The sequence below is a fragment of the Callospermophilus lateralis genome, chromosome 7 (genome assembly GCF_048772815.1).
Source record: "Callospermophilus lateralis isolate mCalLat2 chromosome 7, mCalLat2.hap1, whole genome shotgun sequence".
Taxonomy (NCBI): Eukaryota; Metazoa; Chordata; class Mammalia; order Rodentia; family Sciuridae; genus Callospermophilus; species Callospermophilus lateralis.
The window spans coordinates 92,330,047-92,351,041 of record NC_135311.1 but is presented as its reverse complement, the minus strand read 5'-3'; the positions used below and the strand labels follow the sequence as shown (position 1 = coordinate 92,351,041).

At 35.3% G+C, this 20,995-nt stretch overlaps 1 protein-coding gene across 4 annotated transcripts in view; it reads left to right on the top strand.

Moving 5' to 3' along the window:
- The window catches only part of Raver2 (ribonucleoprotein, PTB binding 2), an 87,358-nt gene that overhangs the window by 50,098 nt on the left and 16,265 nt on the right, over nt 1-20,995 (top strand). For 2 of the 4 annotated variants that reach the window (XM_076860245.2, XM_076860248.2), the window contains exons 6-11: nt 11,634-11,719; nt 13,434-13,538; nt 13,696-13,807; nt 15,875-16,131; nt 19,018-19,129; nt 20,804-20,940. In XM_076860245.2, coding sequence (XP_076716360.2) covers nt 11,634-11,719; nt 13,434-13,538; nt 13,696-13,807; nt 15,875-16,131; nt 19,018-19,129; nt 20,804-20,940 — 809 coding nt within the window. The remainder of the gene's footprint in view (nt 1-11,633; nt 11,720-13,433; nt 13,539-13,695; nt 13,808-15,874; nt 16,132-19,017; nt 19,130-20,803; nt 20,941-20,995) is intronic. The other 2 variants (XM_076860246.2, XM_076860247.2) reach the window with 2 other exon arrangements.

Below are 20,995 nucleotides of genomic sequence, written 5' to 3'. Positions count from 1 at the left end.
TCACATGGAGAGGTGAGGGTCAGAATCACAACTTCTGTGGTGCTCAAATCCAGTCTTGTCAGCAGTGTGTGATCCAGAGGGTATGGGAGGGATCAATGTTAGGGACCCCTCTAGGTGCTGTGTCTACAATAGCTGTGTTATTTCTCCCTGCTGCTACTATGGGCTCGACTGTCCAGGAGCAGGAAGTCAGACTCCTCCAGCTATGCCCACCTGGCAGCAGGTTATTCTTTAAGCTGAAGTATCCACCAAGGTTTGATAGGGACTAGGGCAGAGTTGTAGCTAGGTGCTGTTCCTCTCAGGTGGGCTGGAAGTGTCACCCAAGTCCTATACCACAAAACAAATGAACGACCACAAGGTATCAATAGCAATAATAGCAACAGGAAAGAATGGGGGAAAAGAACAACAACAACAACAAAAAATGTTTCCTAGAAATCTGAAGTTAAAATTAAAAAAAAAGAAAGCAGGAGGAAAATAAAAAGGAGAAAAAATGGGGTTGGGGAGAGAAATTAAAAAGTTAGAAGAGAAGCAAAGAAAAAAATGTATAGGTTCAGGCCTAGGACCACCCCGCTGACCAGCAGACCCACTCCGGAGCCCAGGCCTACCCCATCTTTATCTTGGGACATTGCAGCCATCGCCATAGCCCTCCCCACACAGTAGCCTCCACTTTGGGACAACAGATAGGGCCTGGAGGCAGCTGCATCTCCAAACAGGCAGTCCACCCTTTCAGCCCCATCTCTGAAAGTGGTTGCATCCATCTTGGGACACCCCCCACTGCTATCTTGAGTCATCTCCACTATTGCCACCACCATCCTTAGTTGCAGTAGCATTTATCGTGGGACACCAGCTGGGATCTAGAAACCCAACACCAAGGTCAGGTACAGGTAATCTGATAATGGAGGCCAACCAAGAATCGTATATCCAGCAAAATTAAGTTTCACACTTAATGACAAAATTAAAACCTTTCATGATAAACAAAAATTAAAAGAATTTACAGTGAGAAAGCCTGCACTACAGGGCATTTTCAGCAAAATATTCCAGGAGGAGGAAATGAAAAATAATAATAAAAATCAGCAAAGGGAAGGACTACACTAAAGGAAGGGCTAATCAAAGGAGAAACCAAGTCAAGTTAAAAACCAAAAATAAACCAAAATCACTGGGAATACAAGTCATATTTCATTAATAACCTTGAATGTGAATGGTCTAAACTCATCAATTAAAATACATAGATTGACAGATTAGATTTAAAAAAAAAAAGACCCAACAGTATGCTGCCTTCAAGAGACTCATCTTACAGGAGAAGAGATCCACAGACACAAGGTGAAAGGGTGGGAAAAAACGTACCACTCACATGGACCCATGGACCATGTAAACAAACAGGGGCTTCCATCTTCATATCAGATAAAGTGGACTTCAAACGAAAGCTAGTGAAAAGGTATAAAGAAGGACATTTGATATTGCTTAAGGGATTCATACATCAACAAGACACAACAATCATAAATATCTATGCCTCAAACAATGGGGCAGCTATGTATATTTAAAAAAAAAATCTTCTCAACTACAAGAACCAAATAGACCACAACACAACAATCTGGGTGACTTTAATACACCTCTCTCACCACTGAATAGGTCTTTTTAAACAAAAACTAAACAAAGAAACTATACCACTCAATAATACAATCAATAAGTTAAACTTAACAGACATATATAGAATTTTCCATGCATCAACAAACAAATACACTTTCTTCTCAGCAGCACATGGATCCTTCTCCAAAATGGACCATATGTTATGCCATAAAGCAAGTCTTAGCAAATAAAAAAAATAGAGATATTACCCTGCATTCTATCTGATCATATGGAATGAAACTAGAAATCAATGATTAAATAAAAAATAGAAGCTACTCCAACACCTGGAAACTAAACTATACACTATTGAGTGATGCATGGATAACAGAAGACATCATCGAGGAGATAAAAAAAATTCTTAGAGATAAATAAGAACTCTAATACAATTTATCAAAATCTATGGGACACTATGAAGGCACTGCTAAGAAGAATGTTCATTGCATGGAGTTCATTCATTAAAAGAAGAAAAGGCCAACAAATAAACAACCTGACATTTCAAAGCCCTAGAAAAAGAGGAACAAAGAGACACCAAAAGTAGTGGAAGACAGGAAATAATTAAAATCAGGGCAGAAATCAATGAAATTGAAACAAAAGAAACAATTTAAAAAATTGACAAAACAAAAGGCTGGTTCTTTGGAAAACTAAGTAAAATTGACAAACCCTTAGCCACCCTAATGAAAAGAAGGACTACACTAAAGGAGAGAGAAAATTCAAATTACTAAAATTTGTGTTGAAAAAGGAAATATCATGACAGACACTATTGAAATACAGAAGATATTTAGAAACTATTTTGAAAAATGATACTCCAGTAAAATAGAAAACCTCAAAGACACCGACAAATTTCTAGAGGCATATGATCAACCCAAACTGAGTCAAGAGGACATACATAATCTAAACATCAATTTCAAACAAGGAAGATGCCATCAAAAGCCTGCCAAACAAGAAAAGCCCAGGACCAGATGGATTCACAGCTGAATTCTACAAGACCTACAAAGAAGAATTAATACCAATACTCCTCAAATTACTCTATGAAATAGAAAAGGAGGGAACCCTTCCAAACACATTCTATAAAGCTAATATCATCCTGATACCAAAACCAGGCAGACACACATCAAGGAGAGAAAATTTTAGACCAATATCCCTGATGAACATTGATGCAAAAATTCTCAATAAAATTCTGACAGATTTCATACAAAAACATATTTAAAAAAATAGTGTGCCATGATCAAGTGGGGTTTATTCCAGGGATGTAAGTTTGGTTCAACATAAGGAAATCAATAAATATAATTCATCACATCAAAAGACTTAAAGATAAGAATCATATGATTATATCAATGGATGCAGAGAAAGCACTTGATGAAATACAGCACTCTTTCAAAACACTTAACTAGGGATAGGAGAAGCATACCTCAACATTGTAGAAGCTATCTATGCTAAACCCAAAGCTAACATCATTCCAAATGGAGAAAAATTGGAAACATTTCCTCTAAAAACTGTAACAAGACAGGGATGCACTCTTTCACCACTTCTATTCAATGTAGTCCTTGAAATTCTAGCCAGAGCAATGAGACAGACAAAAGAAATTAAAGTGATATGAATAGGAAAAGAAGAACTCAAACTATCATTATTTGTTGATGACATGATTCTATATTTAGAGGATCCAAATAACTCCACCAGAAAACTTCTAGAATCAATAAATGAATTCAGCAAAGTAGCAGGATACAAAATCAATACCCATAAATCAAATGCATTTCTATACATCAGTGATGAATCCTTTGAAAGAAAAATTAGGAAAACTACCCCATTCATAATAACCATGAAAAAAAAAATTCTTGGGAATCAACTTAACAAAAGAGATGAAAGACTTCTACAGTGAAAACTATATAATACTAAAGAAAGAAATTGAAGAAGACCTTAGAAGATGAAAAGATCTCCCATGCTCTTTGATAGGCAAAATTAATGTTGTCAAAATGGCCATATTACCCAAAGCACTACACAGATTCAATGTGATTCCAATTAAAATCCCAATGTCATTCCTTATAGAAATAGAAAAGGCAATCATGAAATTCATTTGGAAAAATAAGAGACCCAGAGAGCCAAAGCAATCCTTAGCAACAAGAGTGAAACAGGAGGCATCACAATACCAGAACTTAAACTATACTACAAAGCTGTAGCAACAAAAACAGCATGGTATTGGCACCAAAATAGACATGTAAACCAATGGTACATAATGGAAGACACAGAGATAAATCCACATAATTACAGTTATCTCATACTAGACAAAGGAGCCAAAAACATACATTGGAGATAAGATAGCCTCTTCAACTAATGGTGCTAGGAGAACTGGAAATCCATATGCAGCAAAATGAAACTAAACCCCTATCTCTCACAAAACTCAACTCAAAGTGGATCAGTGACCTAGGAATTAGATCAGAGTTCCTGCACCTAATAGAGGAAAAAGAAAAAGTAGGCCCAAATCTTCATCACGTTGGACTAGGCCCTGACTTCCTTAACAAGACTCCTAAAGCACAAGAAATAAAATCAAGAATTAATAAATGGGATGGATTCAAACTAAAAATCATCTTCTCAGCAAAAGAAACAATCAATGAGGTGAAGAGAGAGCCTACATTTTAGGAGCAAATTTTTTTTTTTTTTTTTTGCCACACACACATCAAATAGAGCACTAATCTCCAGGATATATAAAGAACTCAAAAAACTTAACATAAAAAAAGAACAACCCAGTCAATAAATGGGCTAAATAACTGAACAGACACTTCTCAAAAGAAGATATATAACAGATCAACAAATATATGAAAAAATGTTCACCATCTCTAGTAATTAGAAAAATGCAAATTAAGACTACTCCAAGATTTCATCTCATGCCAGTCAGAATGGCAGTTATCAAGAATACAGACAACAATAGCATGTTGGCGAGGATGTGGGGGAAAAGGCATATTCATTCATTTCTGGTGGGACTGCAAATTGGTGTAACCAATATTGAAAGAAGTATAGAGATTCCTTAGAAAACTTGGAATGGAACCTCCATCTGATCCAGCTATCCCACTCCTTAGTCTGTACCCAAAGGACTTAAAATCAGCATACTGTAATAACATAGCCACATCAATGTTTACAGCAATTCAATTCACAATAGCTAAACTGTAGAAGCAACCTAGATGCCCTTCAATAGATGAATGGATAAAGAAAATGTGGTATATATACACAATGGAATATTACTCAGCATTAAAAGAAAATAAAATTATAGCATTTGCAGGTAAATGGATGGAGTTGGAGAATATCATGCTAAGCGAAGTAAGTCAATCCCCAAAATCCAAAGGCCAAATGTTCTCTCTGATAAGTGGATGCTGATCCATAATGGGAGGAAAAACAGAGGAACTTTGATTGGACAAAGGGGATGGAGGGCATATGGGGGCAGGGAAAATGGTAGAATCTAGGTACATTTATGACTGCACATATGTGTACAACCATAGAAATGTAAAGTTGTGCTGCAATTGTGTAAAAGAATCAGAATGCATTCTGCCATCATATATACCTAATTAAAATAAATAAATTAAAAAATTTTAAGAAAGATAAAAGTATAAATAAAAAGATAAAAACTTCTGCCCTGGCAAGGTACTTGCATGAGGGCCGAGAATGGGTGATAACCCATTTCAGGCTAAGCCCGAGCTTTTGGGATATACACTGTGAGATGGGGGGATCCTGGTGATTCGTGTTTGCAGACTAGCTGTAAGCTCTGGAGCTTTGGAAGCTGTGCATTTTGGGGAAGGAGCAATGTTAGTGTGTCCCTGGATGTCCCTGTGGGTGGGTGGAGGCTATGGAACTGCAAAATTCTGTGCTAGGGTTGTAGGCGGGAGTTCCTTGTGATCCACTGCCCACAATCTGGTGCCCCCAGACTTGGCTTCTGTGCTAAATCACATGCAACTGTTCACTGCCCTTTCTTACTCCCCCGGACTCTTAGCAAGTTTCCTGAACTGCTCATTTTAAAGGGAAAGCACCTTCCACTGTCTTCTAAGTCACAGTCTGGTTTCCCATTGTGAAGAATTCTCAGTGGGTATATGTCACTGTCTCAGTGTGTCTGTGTCTCTCTCTCTCTCTCTCTCTCTCTCTCTCTCTCTCTCTCTCTCTCTCTCTCTCCCCCCCCAGGCCAAACTGATTCACAGGTAGTGACTCTCCAGGCCAGTGAGGTAAAATTGTTGTAGGGTCCCAGAGATAGGAAAACGCAGGGACCTCTCATCCCCAGGGTAGTAAGCTCAGACAATAAGACCCTTCTCAAGGTGGTGCCATGTTGCAGCTCAGTGAGAATCCGCTGGAAAGTGCAGAGAGCCCCTCCAGAGCCAGCTCTGTATGCACTTCCCAGATCCCTTATCTCTTCAGACCACATGTTCGCAATTTGCCAAATGCTGTGCTAGTAGAGTTCTCTGGGACTCTCCCTCTTGCACCTCTACTCCTGCCAAGGGCTGCCGTGCGATTGTTGCTGGGGCACTCTGTTTCTCCCATTATTCCATTCCTCAAAGTCTCCGGGTTTCCTCCAGGTCCCTTTATCTACGCTGCTAAATTCCAGTGCTTGTTCATGGCTGCTCACTTCAACAAGCAACTACACTCCTGATGGTTTGGTTCTATCTTGTGGACAATCAGGGAAGTACTGGTGCCTCTAATCCACCATCTTGAATTTCTCTTCTTTCTCTGTGTGTCTCTGTCTCTTGGTCTTTGTGCTTCTGCCTTATGTGCATTATTAGTTAATTATAAAGGATGCTAGAAGGACACAGTTGAAGAGACACATAGAGTGATGTATGGGGGAAGGGACATGGACTGTGTGTTTATTTACTCAGGAACTCTCTGAACCCTTTACTTTGGAGTTTTTCATTTCATAAGCATGATTGAAACATGGACAACTGGGCAGAAATGTGATTGGACAAAAAGCTTAGGATCTAACCCTAAAAGACTAAGTGGGGAAACCAGGCCTCTCCAGGTTCTTTTCTTTTCTATGCACCATTCTTTCCTCTCATGTGTGGGGAAGGATCCCCCTGAAGTGGGGGTCTTATGGTCTACTATCATATGGGGTAGGTCAGAAAATTTCCCATAGCCAGCTCCAAGATAGAAAGATAGGAAAGGTTAGAGTTTCTGTGAGTGGCCTTGGAGGGAGATACGAGCAGGAACTGCAGGTGACAAGCAAAAAGTGTATATGATAATATCACATCTGGGTTTTCTGGTTGTCCTAAAATATGCTGTATACAAACACAAATATCTCCTGCAGGTTGGTTTTGGTCAGTACAGAATGCAGTGGTATTGTTTTCCTGTTATCAGTATTTTATTGATGCAGTTCAAGATCTTACTAATGTCTAAGGAAATACAGTATACTACACTTTTGGGTCTGGCAGAAAGCATTACCCACACCTTCGGACTCTGTACGTCTTTAATAATTTCTTCCCAGTATTATTTCTTTTTAATATCTTTTTTTAAAAATTTATGTGATGCTAAGGATTGAACCCAATGCCTCATGCATCCTAGGTGAGCGCTCTACCTCTGAGCCACATCCAACCCCAGCTCCCCAGTATTATTTTTATTTCTTTATCTAAGACTAAATATTCTCTATTCTGTTTTTCTACCTGAATCAACATATTACTATACAGGAGCATGCTTCTTATGTTTAGTGCTTTCTCAATTTTAAAATGTTCAATATTACCATGATGAAGAAATTATGTCACCAAAACTGTCTTTTTCTTTGTGTGGGTTGGCAAAGGAAGAGGATTACATCCCTGCCTCACTTAAGCATGCACAAAGCTGGAGAATGTCCAGAACATTTCTTTTTCTTTCTTTCTTTTTATTTTATCTTTTGGTGGATGTGCTGGAGACTGAACTTTGAACTCAGAGCCTTCTGCATGCTAAGCATGCACTCTACTGGTAGCAGGACTTACACTCTCAGTCCAAGGAAGTTTTTCAATATTGAGGAAAAGCTAAATATCTCATTAATCAATAAATTCCATTTGTGTATCCTTTACTATAACTTAACTAGATCCCCTACTCTATCAGAACTTGTGTGAGCAAACTAGAATAAAAGATTGTAATTCTTTCTACCTTTGCGCCACTTCTTTCTCACTGTTTTATTTCTGTAACTATAGTTTTGTATTTTTTTTTTTTTTCAGATAGTGGATAGGTACTGTGCATTTACTTAGTTATTGTCTGTTTCTTTTGCTACCAAGGAAGGCAGGGATCTCTGTCTTGTCCATCACAAGTACCTGGAGCTGTAATGTTTTTTGTGGTTAAAGGTACTCAGGGATTTGTTTAGGAACTCTTTCTCCTCCTTTACACTCTTCCCTTGAATTTATAAGCACTTTTATTAGTTCCACGTGGTTTGTAGACATTCCTACTTTTCTAGTCTCCCTTCCTTTCAGTCTAATTTGTTCTGCACATTTCTATCAGACTGATAGTCCAACTTGACTGTGTTACTCTGACCAAACTAATCTTCTCTTCAATACAGATCCTTCAGCTACCTTCAAGAATACAACACAAAGTGAATACTCCAGATTTCTTTCTTTGTGTGTGTTACAAATTTAACCATTAAGTAATCATTTATCATCTAAACTAAATGTTTAAAACAGCTTACCATCAATCGAGGTACAATTGATGCATATTAAACTACACATATTTGAAGTGTGTTAATTGATATGTTTGGATATATGTATATACCCATGGAATCATCACCACAATTAAATAGCGAATATTCACTTTAACTCTAAAAGTTCCCTTTGCTCCTTGGTAAGCCACTCTCCACCCACTCCCCAAGAATGGCTGATTTGCTTTCTGTCACCATAGTTTGTATTTTCAAGAAGTTTGTATAAAAGGAATCATATAGTATATATTATTTGACTTTTTTTCTCTCAAACTTGCTATTTTGAGATTCTGTACTGCATGTATTAATAGTTTTCCCCTTTATTATTGAATAGTATTTCATTTCATAATTTGCTGATTAATTGACTTGAACATTTAGATAATTTCTAGTTTGAGTCCATTTTCAATAGAATTGCTGAGGATATCTGTGTACTAGATTTTTTTGTAGACTTATGTTTTTATTTCTCTTGAATAACTGTTATTTCTCTTGGACCTGAGTCACATGACAGATGTATGTTTAAGTTTTAAAAAACCGGGGCTGGGATTGTGGCTCAGCCGTAGAGCACTCGCCTAGCACGGGCGGGACCCGGGTTTGATCCTCAGCACCACATAAAAATAAAGGCATTGTGTTGTGTCCATCTACACCTAAAAAATACATGTTTTTTTTAAAAAAAGTTTTAAAAAACTACTCATCTGGGGCAGGGGTTGTGGCTCAGCGGTAGTGTGCTTGCGTAGCACATGTGAGGCTCTGAGTTTAATCCTCAGCACCACATAAAAATAAATAAATAAAATAAATGTATTATGTCCAACCACAACTAAAAAATAAATTTTAAAAAAATTGCCCAACCATTTTCCAAAGTGGTTGAGCTATTTTGCATTTTTACCATCAGTGTCTAGGGTTCCTGTTTGCTCGGTATCTGTACTAACATGCAGTACATTAGACTTTTTAACTTTTGCCTTTCTTTTGGCCTTCCTTCCTTCCTTCCTTCCTTCCTTCCCTCCCTCCCTCCCTCCCTCCCTTCCTCCCAGTACTGAGGACAGAATTCAGGGTGCTCTATCACTGTGCTACATCCCCAGCCCTTTATATATTTTGAGACAGGGCCTTGCCAACTTGTTGAGACTGGCTTGAACTTGCAGTCTTTGAACTTTGTGGGATTGTCTTATTTCGCTTAGCATGATGTTCTCCAACTCCAACCATTTACTGGCAAATGCCATAATTGAACTCTTCTTTAAAGCTGAGTAATATTCCATTGAGTATGAATACCACATTTTCTTTATTCCATTCATCTATTGAGGGACACCTAAGTTGGCTCCATAGTCTAACTATTGTGAATTGAGCTGCTATAAATGTTGACATGGCAGCATTACTGTAGTGTGCTGATTTTAAGTCCTTTGGATATAAATCAAGGAGTGGGATAGCTGAGTCAAATGGTGGTTCCATTCCCAGTTGTCTGAGGAATCTCCGTACTGCTTTCCATAGTGGTTGTACAAATTGCAATTCTACCAGCAATGTGTGAATGTATCTTTTTCCCCCCACATCCTCGCCAACATTTATTGTTGACTGTATTCTTGATGATTGCCATTCTGACTGGCATGAGATGCAATCTTAGAGTGGTTTCAATTTGCATTTCTGTAATTACTAGAGATGTTGAACACTTTTTCATATATTTTTTGATCAATTTTATTTCTTCTTCTGTGAAGTGTCTGTTCTGTTCTTTAGTCCATTTACTGATTGGGTTATTTTTTCAGGGTTGTTTTTTGAGTTCTTTATATATCCTAGAGATTAATGCTTTATCAGAGGTGCACGTAGTAAAGATTCTCTCCCAATCTCTCTCCTCACATTATTAATTGTTTCTTTTGCTGAGAAAAAGCTTTTTAATTTGAATCCATCCCATTTGTTTATTCTTGATTTTACTTCTTGTGCTTTAGCAGTCTTGTTAAGGAAGTCAGATCCTAGGCTGATGTGGTGAAGATTTGGACCTATTTTTTTTTTAATTTTTTTATGTTAGGTGCAAGATCTCTTTTCTAGTGCCTAAGTCTTTATCCACTTTGAGTTGATTTTTGTGCAGAGTGAGAGAGAGGTTTAATTTCATTTTGCTACATATGGATTTCCAGTTTTGCCAGCACAATTTGTTAAATAGGCTATCTTTTCTCCAGTGAATGTTTTTGACACCCTTTTCAAAAATTAGATAACCGTATTTATGTGGGTTTGTCTCTGTCCTCTATCCAGTACCATTGGTCTACAAGTCTATTTTGGTGCCAATACCATGCCATTTTTGTTACTATAGCTCTGTAGTATAGTTTAAGATCTGGTATAGTAATGCCTCCTGCTTCACTTTTCTTGCTAAGGATTACTTTAGCTATTCTGGGTCTCTTATTTTTCCGAATAAATTTCACAACTGCTTTTTCTATTTCTATGAAAAATGTCGTTGGGATTTTAACAGGAATTGCATTAAATCTGTATAATACTACATGTGTTTTCAGGTTGTTTTTATTTTGGTTGTTGCTTTTATTATGAATGGGGAGCTACTGTGTTTAGTAAAATGAAGTAAAATACATTAAAGTATATTTTAATGTAAATACATTAATGAAATGTAAATACATTTCATTTACAACAAAATATAGTGACTATGAAAAAGACAGGAGGAAGTGTTGAAATCTCTAACTATAGCTCTAGAGTACTAAAGAGCACCCTGGCATGTGGGCTCTTAGACTTGATAACGACTATGGTTACTATTTATTCCTTTTATCCCTTATATAGTTTTGATGTGTCTTTTGTTTTTATTGTGTAAAAGTTTTGTGTACTTATATTATTTCTCAATAGCATTTTACATAAGATTTTTAAAAACAAAATTGCAGCCAGGCATGGTGATGCACCCCTGTAATCCTAGCAGCTCCAGAGGTTGAGCCAGGAGTATCACAAGTTTCAAAGCTAGCCGCAGTAATTTACAGAGACCCCAAGCAACTCAGTGAGACCCTGTCTCAAAAAAAAAAAAAAAAAAATTGCATCTTGCCTCTCCTCTGACAAAATTTTCCAAACACCTAATAAACACTGAACAAATAATGTGGGTTCATTTAGTACTATACTTATTAAAAGATGGAATTAGTTTTTTTTTTTTGCACCAAGTGCTAGAGAAGCATAAGCCCAGGTTTGGTGTTTTATAATCAAGATAGAAGCTGTAGGGATTTTAAAGCAAGTTCAAGGTTTGAATCACAGAAATGGACCTGTCACTTTTGACCAATGATGAAGTCAGTATATCTTTAAGCTGTCAATGAATTTGTTAAAACTTTAAAGAAATATTCATTTACCCCTTCTGGAGTTTTTGTCTTATATTTGATTTCGTATATTATACAGTTAAATTTTTATTTTTATTTTCTTAAAGCAGTGCTTGGAACCCCTCACAGCTTGCCTCATCTGATGAACCCACCCATCTCCCCTGCATTTCTACACTTGAATAAAGCACACCAGGTACATAAATAGCATGGAACATCAGAAGATCAAATGGAGTGAATATATTTCATTTGTTGTTAACATTTAAATACTCAAGAAGTTGAGTATTTTTGTTTTAGAAGAAAATCCTTAATAATTATAGTTACTTACAATCATAACTTAATAATCCTACCAGATCCAATTAACCTAATTAATGCAGCTCCAATTAACCTAATTAATGAATATATTCCTATTTGCAAGGCATGAAGAAGAGAAGAGATATATTTGTGGCATATTTTTGCTAGATAATAGATGTGTATACAAAACAACACTTTTTATGTGTCCCTAACTCAAAAAAATATCTATAGAGAGAAACAAGTGGACAATAACTCTTAATTCTTAAAACTTAATGTCATAAAAATAGTTCATTATGTATATGAGAGTAAAGAATATTTTTCTTTTTACAGGTAAGTATTTTAACTTGTAGATATAGATATGTATGTGTATCTATCTATCCTCAATATTGGACATAAATATTACTCAATTTCAGGTGGTATTTAAAGATACAGAACCTCAGCTACAAATCAAAGCTAATATATAATAGGGGATTGATATAGGGCAAATGAGTGAATGTATGGTCCTAAACACAGCTTTTTAAAGGAAAGGCCCATTTAAAATTTTTGGTCCTCAGAGTCTAACATAGTACCTTTTATAGGGTCTTCATTCATTCATTCACTTGGCCTGTATTATTGAGACTCTAACACATGTGTCCTAGACACTGTTAATCATTTCAGCTATGGCATCACACACATCATCAATAGTCTCTGTGGTTACAGAATTTCAGACAGTAGTGCCTGGGGATGGAGCTCAGTGGCAGAGCGCTTGCCTGTCACGCGCAGAACCTTGAGTTCATCCTCAGTAACACAAAGAACAAACTGGGGAAACAAATGTTGAACAGTGGGTTTCAGTAAGGTATAAGGAGTGATATGAGAGAGGGAGTTCAGAGTATTGATAATATTCTCTTCACTTTAGGAGAAAGGCCCAAAAATGCTTGATCTTGCCTTTAAGGCCTGTACAAGCCGGCCCTCTTGTCTCACGCTCCGTGTATTTGCTATCCTCAAGGACCTTATTTCTCCCACTGAGGTCTTTACTCCCACTGTGCCTGGAGTGCTCCCCTCCTAACCACCTGGGACTTCACCCAGTCATTGATGCACCCTCAGATTACAACATAAGAGGTGGTTCCTCAAGAAAACCTTCCTTGGATTGTCCCGTCTAAATCAAATTCCTCCACTGTTGGTTCACCAATTTTTTTCCTCGTATACTTACTATTTGTAATTCTATGTGTTTTTATAAAGTCTCCCTTCCGCAGGGGAGTATATGATCCATGAACGTAGATGATACTGTATTTCTCACCATGTAGCTCAGTACTTGACACATAGCTGTTCGATGAATATTTGTTGAGTAAATAATTAAATAAATAAACAAATATAATATCACTGTCATTAAATTCAGAAAGGGGAGAAGAGGAGGGTGAAGAAGGAAAGGATATGGAATTAGTCTCATAACCACATGGTCACCTCTTCTGTTCCATTAAAATAATTATTATTGCCTGAAGTTGGGAAATAGAATATTATTTTAAGAAGGAGTTGCTTTTACTCTGATGAGCTCAAGAACTGAACTTGAAGATGAATTGAGTTCTACAACAAGTGGCTTTTCACGAGTAAACTAACCGAGTGTTTTTATCATTCCACAGAGCTCAGTTATGGGTAATACTTCTAACTTATTCCTTCAGAATCTTTCTCATGTACCCCTGACACAGCAACAGTTAATGAAGTCTGAGACTATCCATACTAATAATGTAAGTCTGACATTTTTTTTCTTCTAAAATAAGTTCATTCCTTTTGTAGAACCAGCCTGTTGAGCAGATTGCTTGTGAAATTTCATGTGTTTATTTTTTTTATTAGGTTATATCTTTCTGCCATGAGCAAAGTCTTATATCTCTGCTTCTTTTGTAGAAACCTGGCTTACTTGGAGAACCCCCAGCGATGGTACTTCAAACTGCACTTGGGATAGGAGCAACGCTTCCCTTGAAAACAGAGTTGGGACATCATGGAGAAGCCCATAAAAGTAAATGGCGTGTACTTATGGAGAAGTCAGTAAACAGTCAGACTTGAGATTGAAATGTAGTTTACCTGTATTCTACTTTTATTTACAGGAAGGTCAAATTTGAGTTTTATTCAGTCATTTGAAATTTTAAGAACCTTCTTGACTTTTTTATTTTAATATTAATGAGTTATTGATGGGCTTGCTTCCATGCCAAGATAAGACGATCCTTGTTGGATTTGCTTTAATATTTCATGCAGGTTCACAGCAGTATGAGGGGAAGACATAGATCTATTTGAGATTGACATGCTGCCCACTGGGCGGACAGCACATTACACATGTATCCATTTAATTTTTGCCTGGATAAGAAGCCCTTGGTTTTACAAAAGGAATATCTAGTACTTAGAATGTAAAGTTTATTTGTTTTACTTTTAAAAAGTATCTTCAAATTAGTACTTACAGAAAAGTATGATATGTGTTCTGTATAATTCTGAACACATGAATATATATATATATATATATATATATATATATATATATATATATTTATTTATTTATTTATTAAGAAAAGCAATAGCCTGGTGTTATACCAGATTTTTTTTAAATGTGATTTGGAAAGGTGCTTTCAGTTTGAAGCTTAATTGAAAATTTAGTTATGCATAAATATGCTGACTAAAAACAAAGGACTGCTAATAATTTAAAAGTTAATTAAGTATAGAGAGCACACTTAGCCTTTTGAACATAAAATCAACTAGTCATAGGACCAAATTACTCAGTCAGTTCTGCCTATTGAAAATGACCAGGCAAAAATTAAGTTAGAAATAAAAAAAATTTTTTTTGGATGTCAGTGTCTGTCCTTCTAAAAAATTAAATTTTCTTTGACTAAAAGCTTATGCAAATGTTTACTTCTTGTATTAAGTTAAATAATATGCCATTTTTTATAGCATGTGCTACTCTAAGAACATGGAAAATTCAGTATCCAAATAAATATATTGCTAAAAGTTAGAAGAACCACTTACTGACCAAAACAAACAAACATAGAAAACCCAAAGTATCCATCTCTAAACGTTTAGTAAAATAAACCAACCAATCAGTGGTATGATGGTGTTTAACAAACTCTCTAGGTTTAAAAAAGAAGTCTTGGTTCAAGTCATTTGTAGATTTCTGTTTGTGAGCTCTCCAGCCATGGCTGATTTCAGATTACAGATGTGAAGACAATGAATTCAGTTGCAAAGAGAGATGCACAATTGGTTCTCATTAGCTGTTGCAAGCCAGCTGACCAGACTTATGGGGTTCACTCTAAAAGTGTCCAAGAGCTTTTTGACTCAAGACTTTTGTTCTCTTCAAACATGAAAGCAGAAAAATTTCAGTGACTGATATTTTTTTAAGAAATACTGATAAGCTGGGCATAAAGTGGCACACACATCCTGCAACTTGGAAGGTTGAGGCAAGAGGATCACAAGTTTGAGGACAGCTTCAGCAACTAAGCGAGGCCCTAAGCAACTTAGGGAGACCCTGTCTCAAAAATAAAGAGGGCTGGGGGTATGGCTCAGAGGTGAAGTGCCCCTGGGTTAAATGCCCAATATAAAAAATAATAATACTGATATAACTTACATGCCAAAAATCATATGAACTTCTAAAATACAATTGAAATATTATTGAGGTTATCTTAGAAGTTGTTGAAAATAAGAAAAGCATTATTACTTTTTTTTTTTTTTCTTTTTTTGAGATGGGATGGGATCTTGCTATGTCACCCAGGCTGGTCTTGAACTTCTGTACTCAAGTGACTCTCTAACCTCAGCCTCCCAAATAGCTGGGACTATTGGCATGCACCACTCTACCCAGCTCACATTAACTACTCTTGTAGGTTTGTGTTTTTTCATAAAGGAATGTAGCAATTTATAACTTCCAACCTCACCTTTTGAATTTAACAGTTCTTTGATAGGCATGATATAGGATTCTCCATTTTTTGCCCCCCATTTTTTGCCCTCCATTTTTTGCCCCCCAGTTGGCAAGACTTATAAAATCAAAAGGACAGTTGTGAATAAATCTTGTCTAACTCCAGCTTTTTTGCATTTATGTTCACTGCAGCATCTAATCTGATTCCAACTCAAACAACCATCACAGCTGGAATGGGCATGTTGCCTTTCTTCCCAAATCAGCACACTGTTGGACAAGCTGGGTCAGGGTTGGGGAATACTCAGGAGAAACAGACCGCTTCCGTGGGAATAGCAGAAGGAAATTTCTCAGGGTCACAGCCTTACCTTCAGAGCTTTCCAAATCTTGCTGTTGGAGGCTTGCTGACGGGACACCATAAGCAGCAGCGGAGTCAGCCAAAAGGCCTGGAGGTGAGCTCGGGGCCAGGACACAAGCGTGTTGGCCAGGACACAGGCGTGTTTGTGCATGTGTTCCCCCTCACATTGTATCTGCAATGAAATGTTTCAATTACTAGAGTGTTCTAAGTTATGGTTATTTTATAGGTGATAAATTTATGAACTTGGATAAACCAGTCATTTTCAAACTTGAAAGGAGGTCAATAATATGCCTAAAGTATTTACATATGGATGACAAACTAAATAATTGCCTTGTCAGTGAAATGATTTTCAGTAGCTTGCATTTATGCCTCAAAATTGAAGAAAGCATTGCACTCTTTTGAAACTACCATTTTATTGTAAAGAAACAAACAAAAATCCCTCTTTTGATAAATTATGCCGGCTGACATGTGGTACTATGCCACAAGTAAAATAATTTTGATTTTTGTAAAATGAGTTTTTAATGCTGTTGTTGTAAAACATTGTCAATATGAATTTTTTATTTTATGACTATTTGCTGTTTTGAAAAGTATGTGCTAAAGAATGGCTTTAAAAATACTTGGTATCTTAAAAATTAAATATGAGCTAATAAAAGCTCAAAATTTTACAGTTCGGAAGAGCTTAGGAGAATCATTAATACCCATCAGTTAAATAGTGATATTATTTATAAGGATATCTTTCTATTTATTTATATCTTCTTTAATTTCAACAGTGTATTGTAGGTTTAATACAAGACTTTTCCTTCGTAGTTAATTCCTAAGTGTTTTATTATTTTTGATGCTTTTATAAAGGGAATTACTTTCTTAATGTTCTTTTCAGTTTGTTCAATGTTTGTATATACACACAATTGGTTTCATGTGTTGATTTTTTTTATCCTGCAATTTTGCTAGATTATTTTATTCTAATAGTTTAGAACTATGGGGGGTAAGGTTTTCTATTTATAAGATCATGTTTTCTACAAACAACTTGACTTCTTTTTCTGTGATTTGAATGCTTCTTATTTCCTTTTCCTGCTGAACTGATCTAGTTAGAACTTGCAATGCTATGTACTAGAAAGAGGCAATAGTTGGCAAGACTTGCTCCTGAATCTCAGAGGAAAGGTTCTGGTCTTTAGTCATTGAATATGATTTTAGCTGTTGGCTTTTCATATATAACTTTATTATGTTAAGACAGTTTCCTTCTATTCCTGTTTTGTTGGGTCTTCTTATCATGAACAGGTGTTTAATTCTGCCCAGTGCTTTTTCTGCATTGAGATGATCATGGTTTTCCTTACCTTGTTCTCTTACTGTGGTATATTACATAGATGAACCTACACATGTTGAACTCTTCTTGCATTCTAGGAAAAAATCTCAGTTGGTCATGGGGTATAATGCTTTTAATGTGCTGCTGAATTCAGTTTGCTAGAAATGTGTTGAGGATTTTTGCTTTAATATACATAAGAGATATTGGTCTATAGTTTTCTGGTATTGTCTTTGTCTGGTTTTGATACTAGGACAAATCCTGGTCTTATGGAATGATTTAGGATGTGTACCTTCTTCATTTTGGTGAAAGAATTTTAGAAAGACTGACTCTTTTAAAATGTCTAATACAATTCACCAGTAAAGACACATGATTCTAGGCCTTTATTTGTAGGAATATTTTGTATTTTTTAAAACTTTATAACTTATTCTCATTTAGAACCGGAGTTGAGAACCTCTGATGTGTATATAACCCCACAAATCTGAACATTTCAGAAACAAAATGTGTGAGCTCTTTGCTGGATTCCTTTTCCCTATAAATTTAACCTCTTGGAGGTTATATTTCCTTTATTCTGTTTAGGAAACAAAATAATTTAAAACCAATTAAACATGAAAATCAAGCTACTAGGTTTAATTATATAATTCTGAACATTGTCTTATTTTAAAATCTTTATGATCAGAGAGTTAAAAAGTAAAACATTCTGTCAGAGTATATGAAATACACTGAATTTCATCTTTTTGATGAAATTTGATTTCATCTTTTTCTTCTGTTAAAGAAATGCTAGAATCCTCATACCTAAGTAGTCATATCAAAATATAGTGACATGCATTTTCAGGAAATGTGAATTTCTAGCCTCGTCATCTAAGTGTAGAGTTTGGTTTTATTAAACTCCCTTATTTTGCTTGCTATTATTTTTAGTACCAGAGGTAAATCAATTTTGCTATTTGGTTTGTGGTCACATGATATAAAATAAGAATCATCATAATAATATTGAAATCTGTATTTCTAGAGATGTGATATAGACATTTTTTTCCGTGATGAAGATGAATTATTTCAGATTCAAGTGAGAAGTTGGATAGGATATTTTAAGTTCTATTAAAAAAAAAATTTTGTTTTACTTATAGTTGGACACATACCTTTATTTTATTTTTACTTGGTGCTGAGGATTGAACCCAGCACGTGCGCTACACACACACACACACACACACACACACACACACACGTGCTATGCAAGCACTCTACCGCTGAGCCATAACCCAGCCTTCTTTAGTTCTATTTTGATTCTAAAATAGTGTGTATCTAGGGGCTGGGATTGTGGCTTAGCAGTAGAACACTTGTCTAAATGCGAGTGATGCCCTGGGTTCAATCCTCAGCACCACATAAAAATAAATAAATAAAACAAAGGTATTGTGTCTAACTACAACTAAAAAATAAATATTAGGAAAAAAAAAAAAATAGTGTGGTTCTAGAATGTTTTTTAAGTAATTTTAAAATAATAGCAGATAAAATATAATTTTAATCAAAATTTGTATATATTTTGTAAGTTTATATCATCAAAGTTTAGGTTCCACAAATTTGAATCACAGTAGACTAGATGTATTGAAAAATAAGTATTTCTCTATTTTGCATCTTTATTTTCCTATACTCTTATTAAATGCTCCATCTTTTGTTTTTGATGAATAGGCTGCCTCTAAGAATCAGACTTCACTCTTGGGAGAACCACCAAAAGAAATCAGACTCAGTAAAAATCCGTATTTGAATCTGGCAAGTGTGTTGCCCAGTATGTGCTTATCATGTAAGTGGGGGCCACTATCAGTGTTTTGCAGTTTTACTGGACAAGTTCTATGATGGGTTTTACTTTAATTTTTATCAATGGAAAGCAAATAATTTCTGTTAACAAAATTAAGCCATAAATCATAACTTCACTCTTTAAATTGAAAAAACAAGTTAAAATTAAAACACTTAAATTGAATACTACTTCATTTAAGAAGAATATTTAAATAGTATTTTATTAAGAATGTAATCGTTCTATTGGATTGTTGAATTATGATTGAAATTAATGGGGGCAAAGAATTATTTGGCAATACTATAATTATTTATAAACCAGAAATGTAAACCTCTAAGTAATATACAGAGTATTTGGATATCCCCCAAATTCATGACTACTAATCAGCAGAAATTAAATTCTCATTTACTTTTTTTAGTTCTAATTTTTGATATTTAATTGAGTGGTGACCTCTAATAAAATATATTTCTTTTTATGCATGAAAAATTCTAAGTAGTTACAAGATAGGGCTGATTATATAGAATATTGCTAGAAAATAATTTGTGACTTTATACAATTTTTTAACTGTACAGATTAATGGGATTTACTGTAATATTTTCATGTATTATATATTGTGAATTGATTGTGTCCATCCACTCTTCTGTTACCCCATTTATTTTCTTGAGGACCTTCTCAGTCCTCCAATTAATATGAATCAAATATTTATATTTTTGTTCAAATATTTTTTAAAAAATATTTTGTTTTAGTTGTAGTTGGACACAATACCTTTATTTAATTTTTAGGTGATGCTGAGGATGGAACCCAACGCCCGGCACATGCTAGGCGAGCATTCTACCACTGAGCCACAACCCCATCCCCCTCCCACCCCATCCCCACTCAAATATTTTTAAGGTCACAAATGTGTGCTCTAGAAACAATGATAGTCACTGCAATGTTGATTGTCCATAGTGAAAATTTGGAACATATTGTTTATCAGTAAGGGAATTGGTAAATAAATAGCTCATCATAAACCAGAACCCTGCAACTTCTTAATCATTCATATGAAATAGTCACTGAAGCATATTTTAAGTGGAGAAAGCAAATATATCCATAAAATGATTCAATTTATGTTTATTTAAAGCTATATATTCTCATATACATATATTTGTATAAATACATGAAGTAAATCTGAGTAAATTCTCATCTGTTACTCCAGAAAGAATAGGATTGAATGAAAAGAAATTAAAGATTAATTTCACTTTTAATATACATCTTCTGTAGTTTACAAAGTAGCCTCTTGAACTTAAGTATTTTTTCTCTTTTAAAAAATCAGAAAAAAAATAAATGTTTCAAATATGCTGACTCTGCTTTGATCTGGCCTAAAAATTGATGATGACAACCATTGCTTGAACAAGAATGTTTAATTTACATTTTGTATACTTTGTTGTAGAGATTAGATGTATATGTTTAAATGTTTCCATCATAGTTATTTTATCCATGGAGAAAACTTTCATTTTTAGTTTTTCCAAATGAATGAAACAATATCATAAACTATATATACTTTGCCCTGGGGAAAACAAACATAAATATATATTCACAAACTAAAAGTTGTGTTGTGTAGAGTTGTTGTGTTAGTTAATGAGTTTTGCACTCTGTTTATAATTTGCAATAGAACAATCTAAGTTGTATTTATTTTGCCTTTAGCTGCTGCAAATAAAACCACTCTACAGAAGACTGGAATTTCAAGCAACATTCTGGATGCCATCTCTCAGGGAAATGAATCGCAGCATACGTTGGAGAAGTGCATTGCTTATTCTCCGCCCTTTGGTGATTATGCACAGGTAAATGATTCTCAGGTTCAGATGATATATAGAAAAATTGGTTCAATCACATATT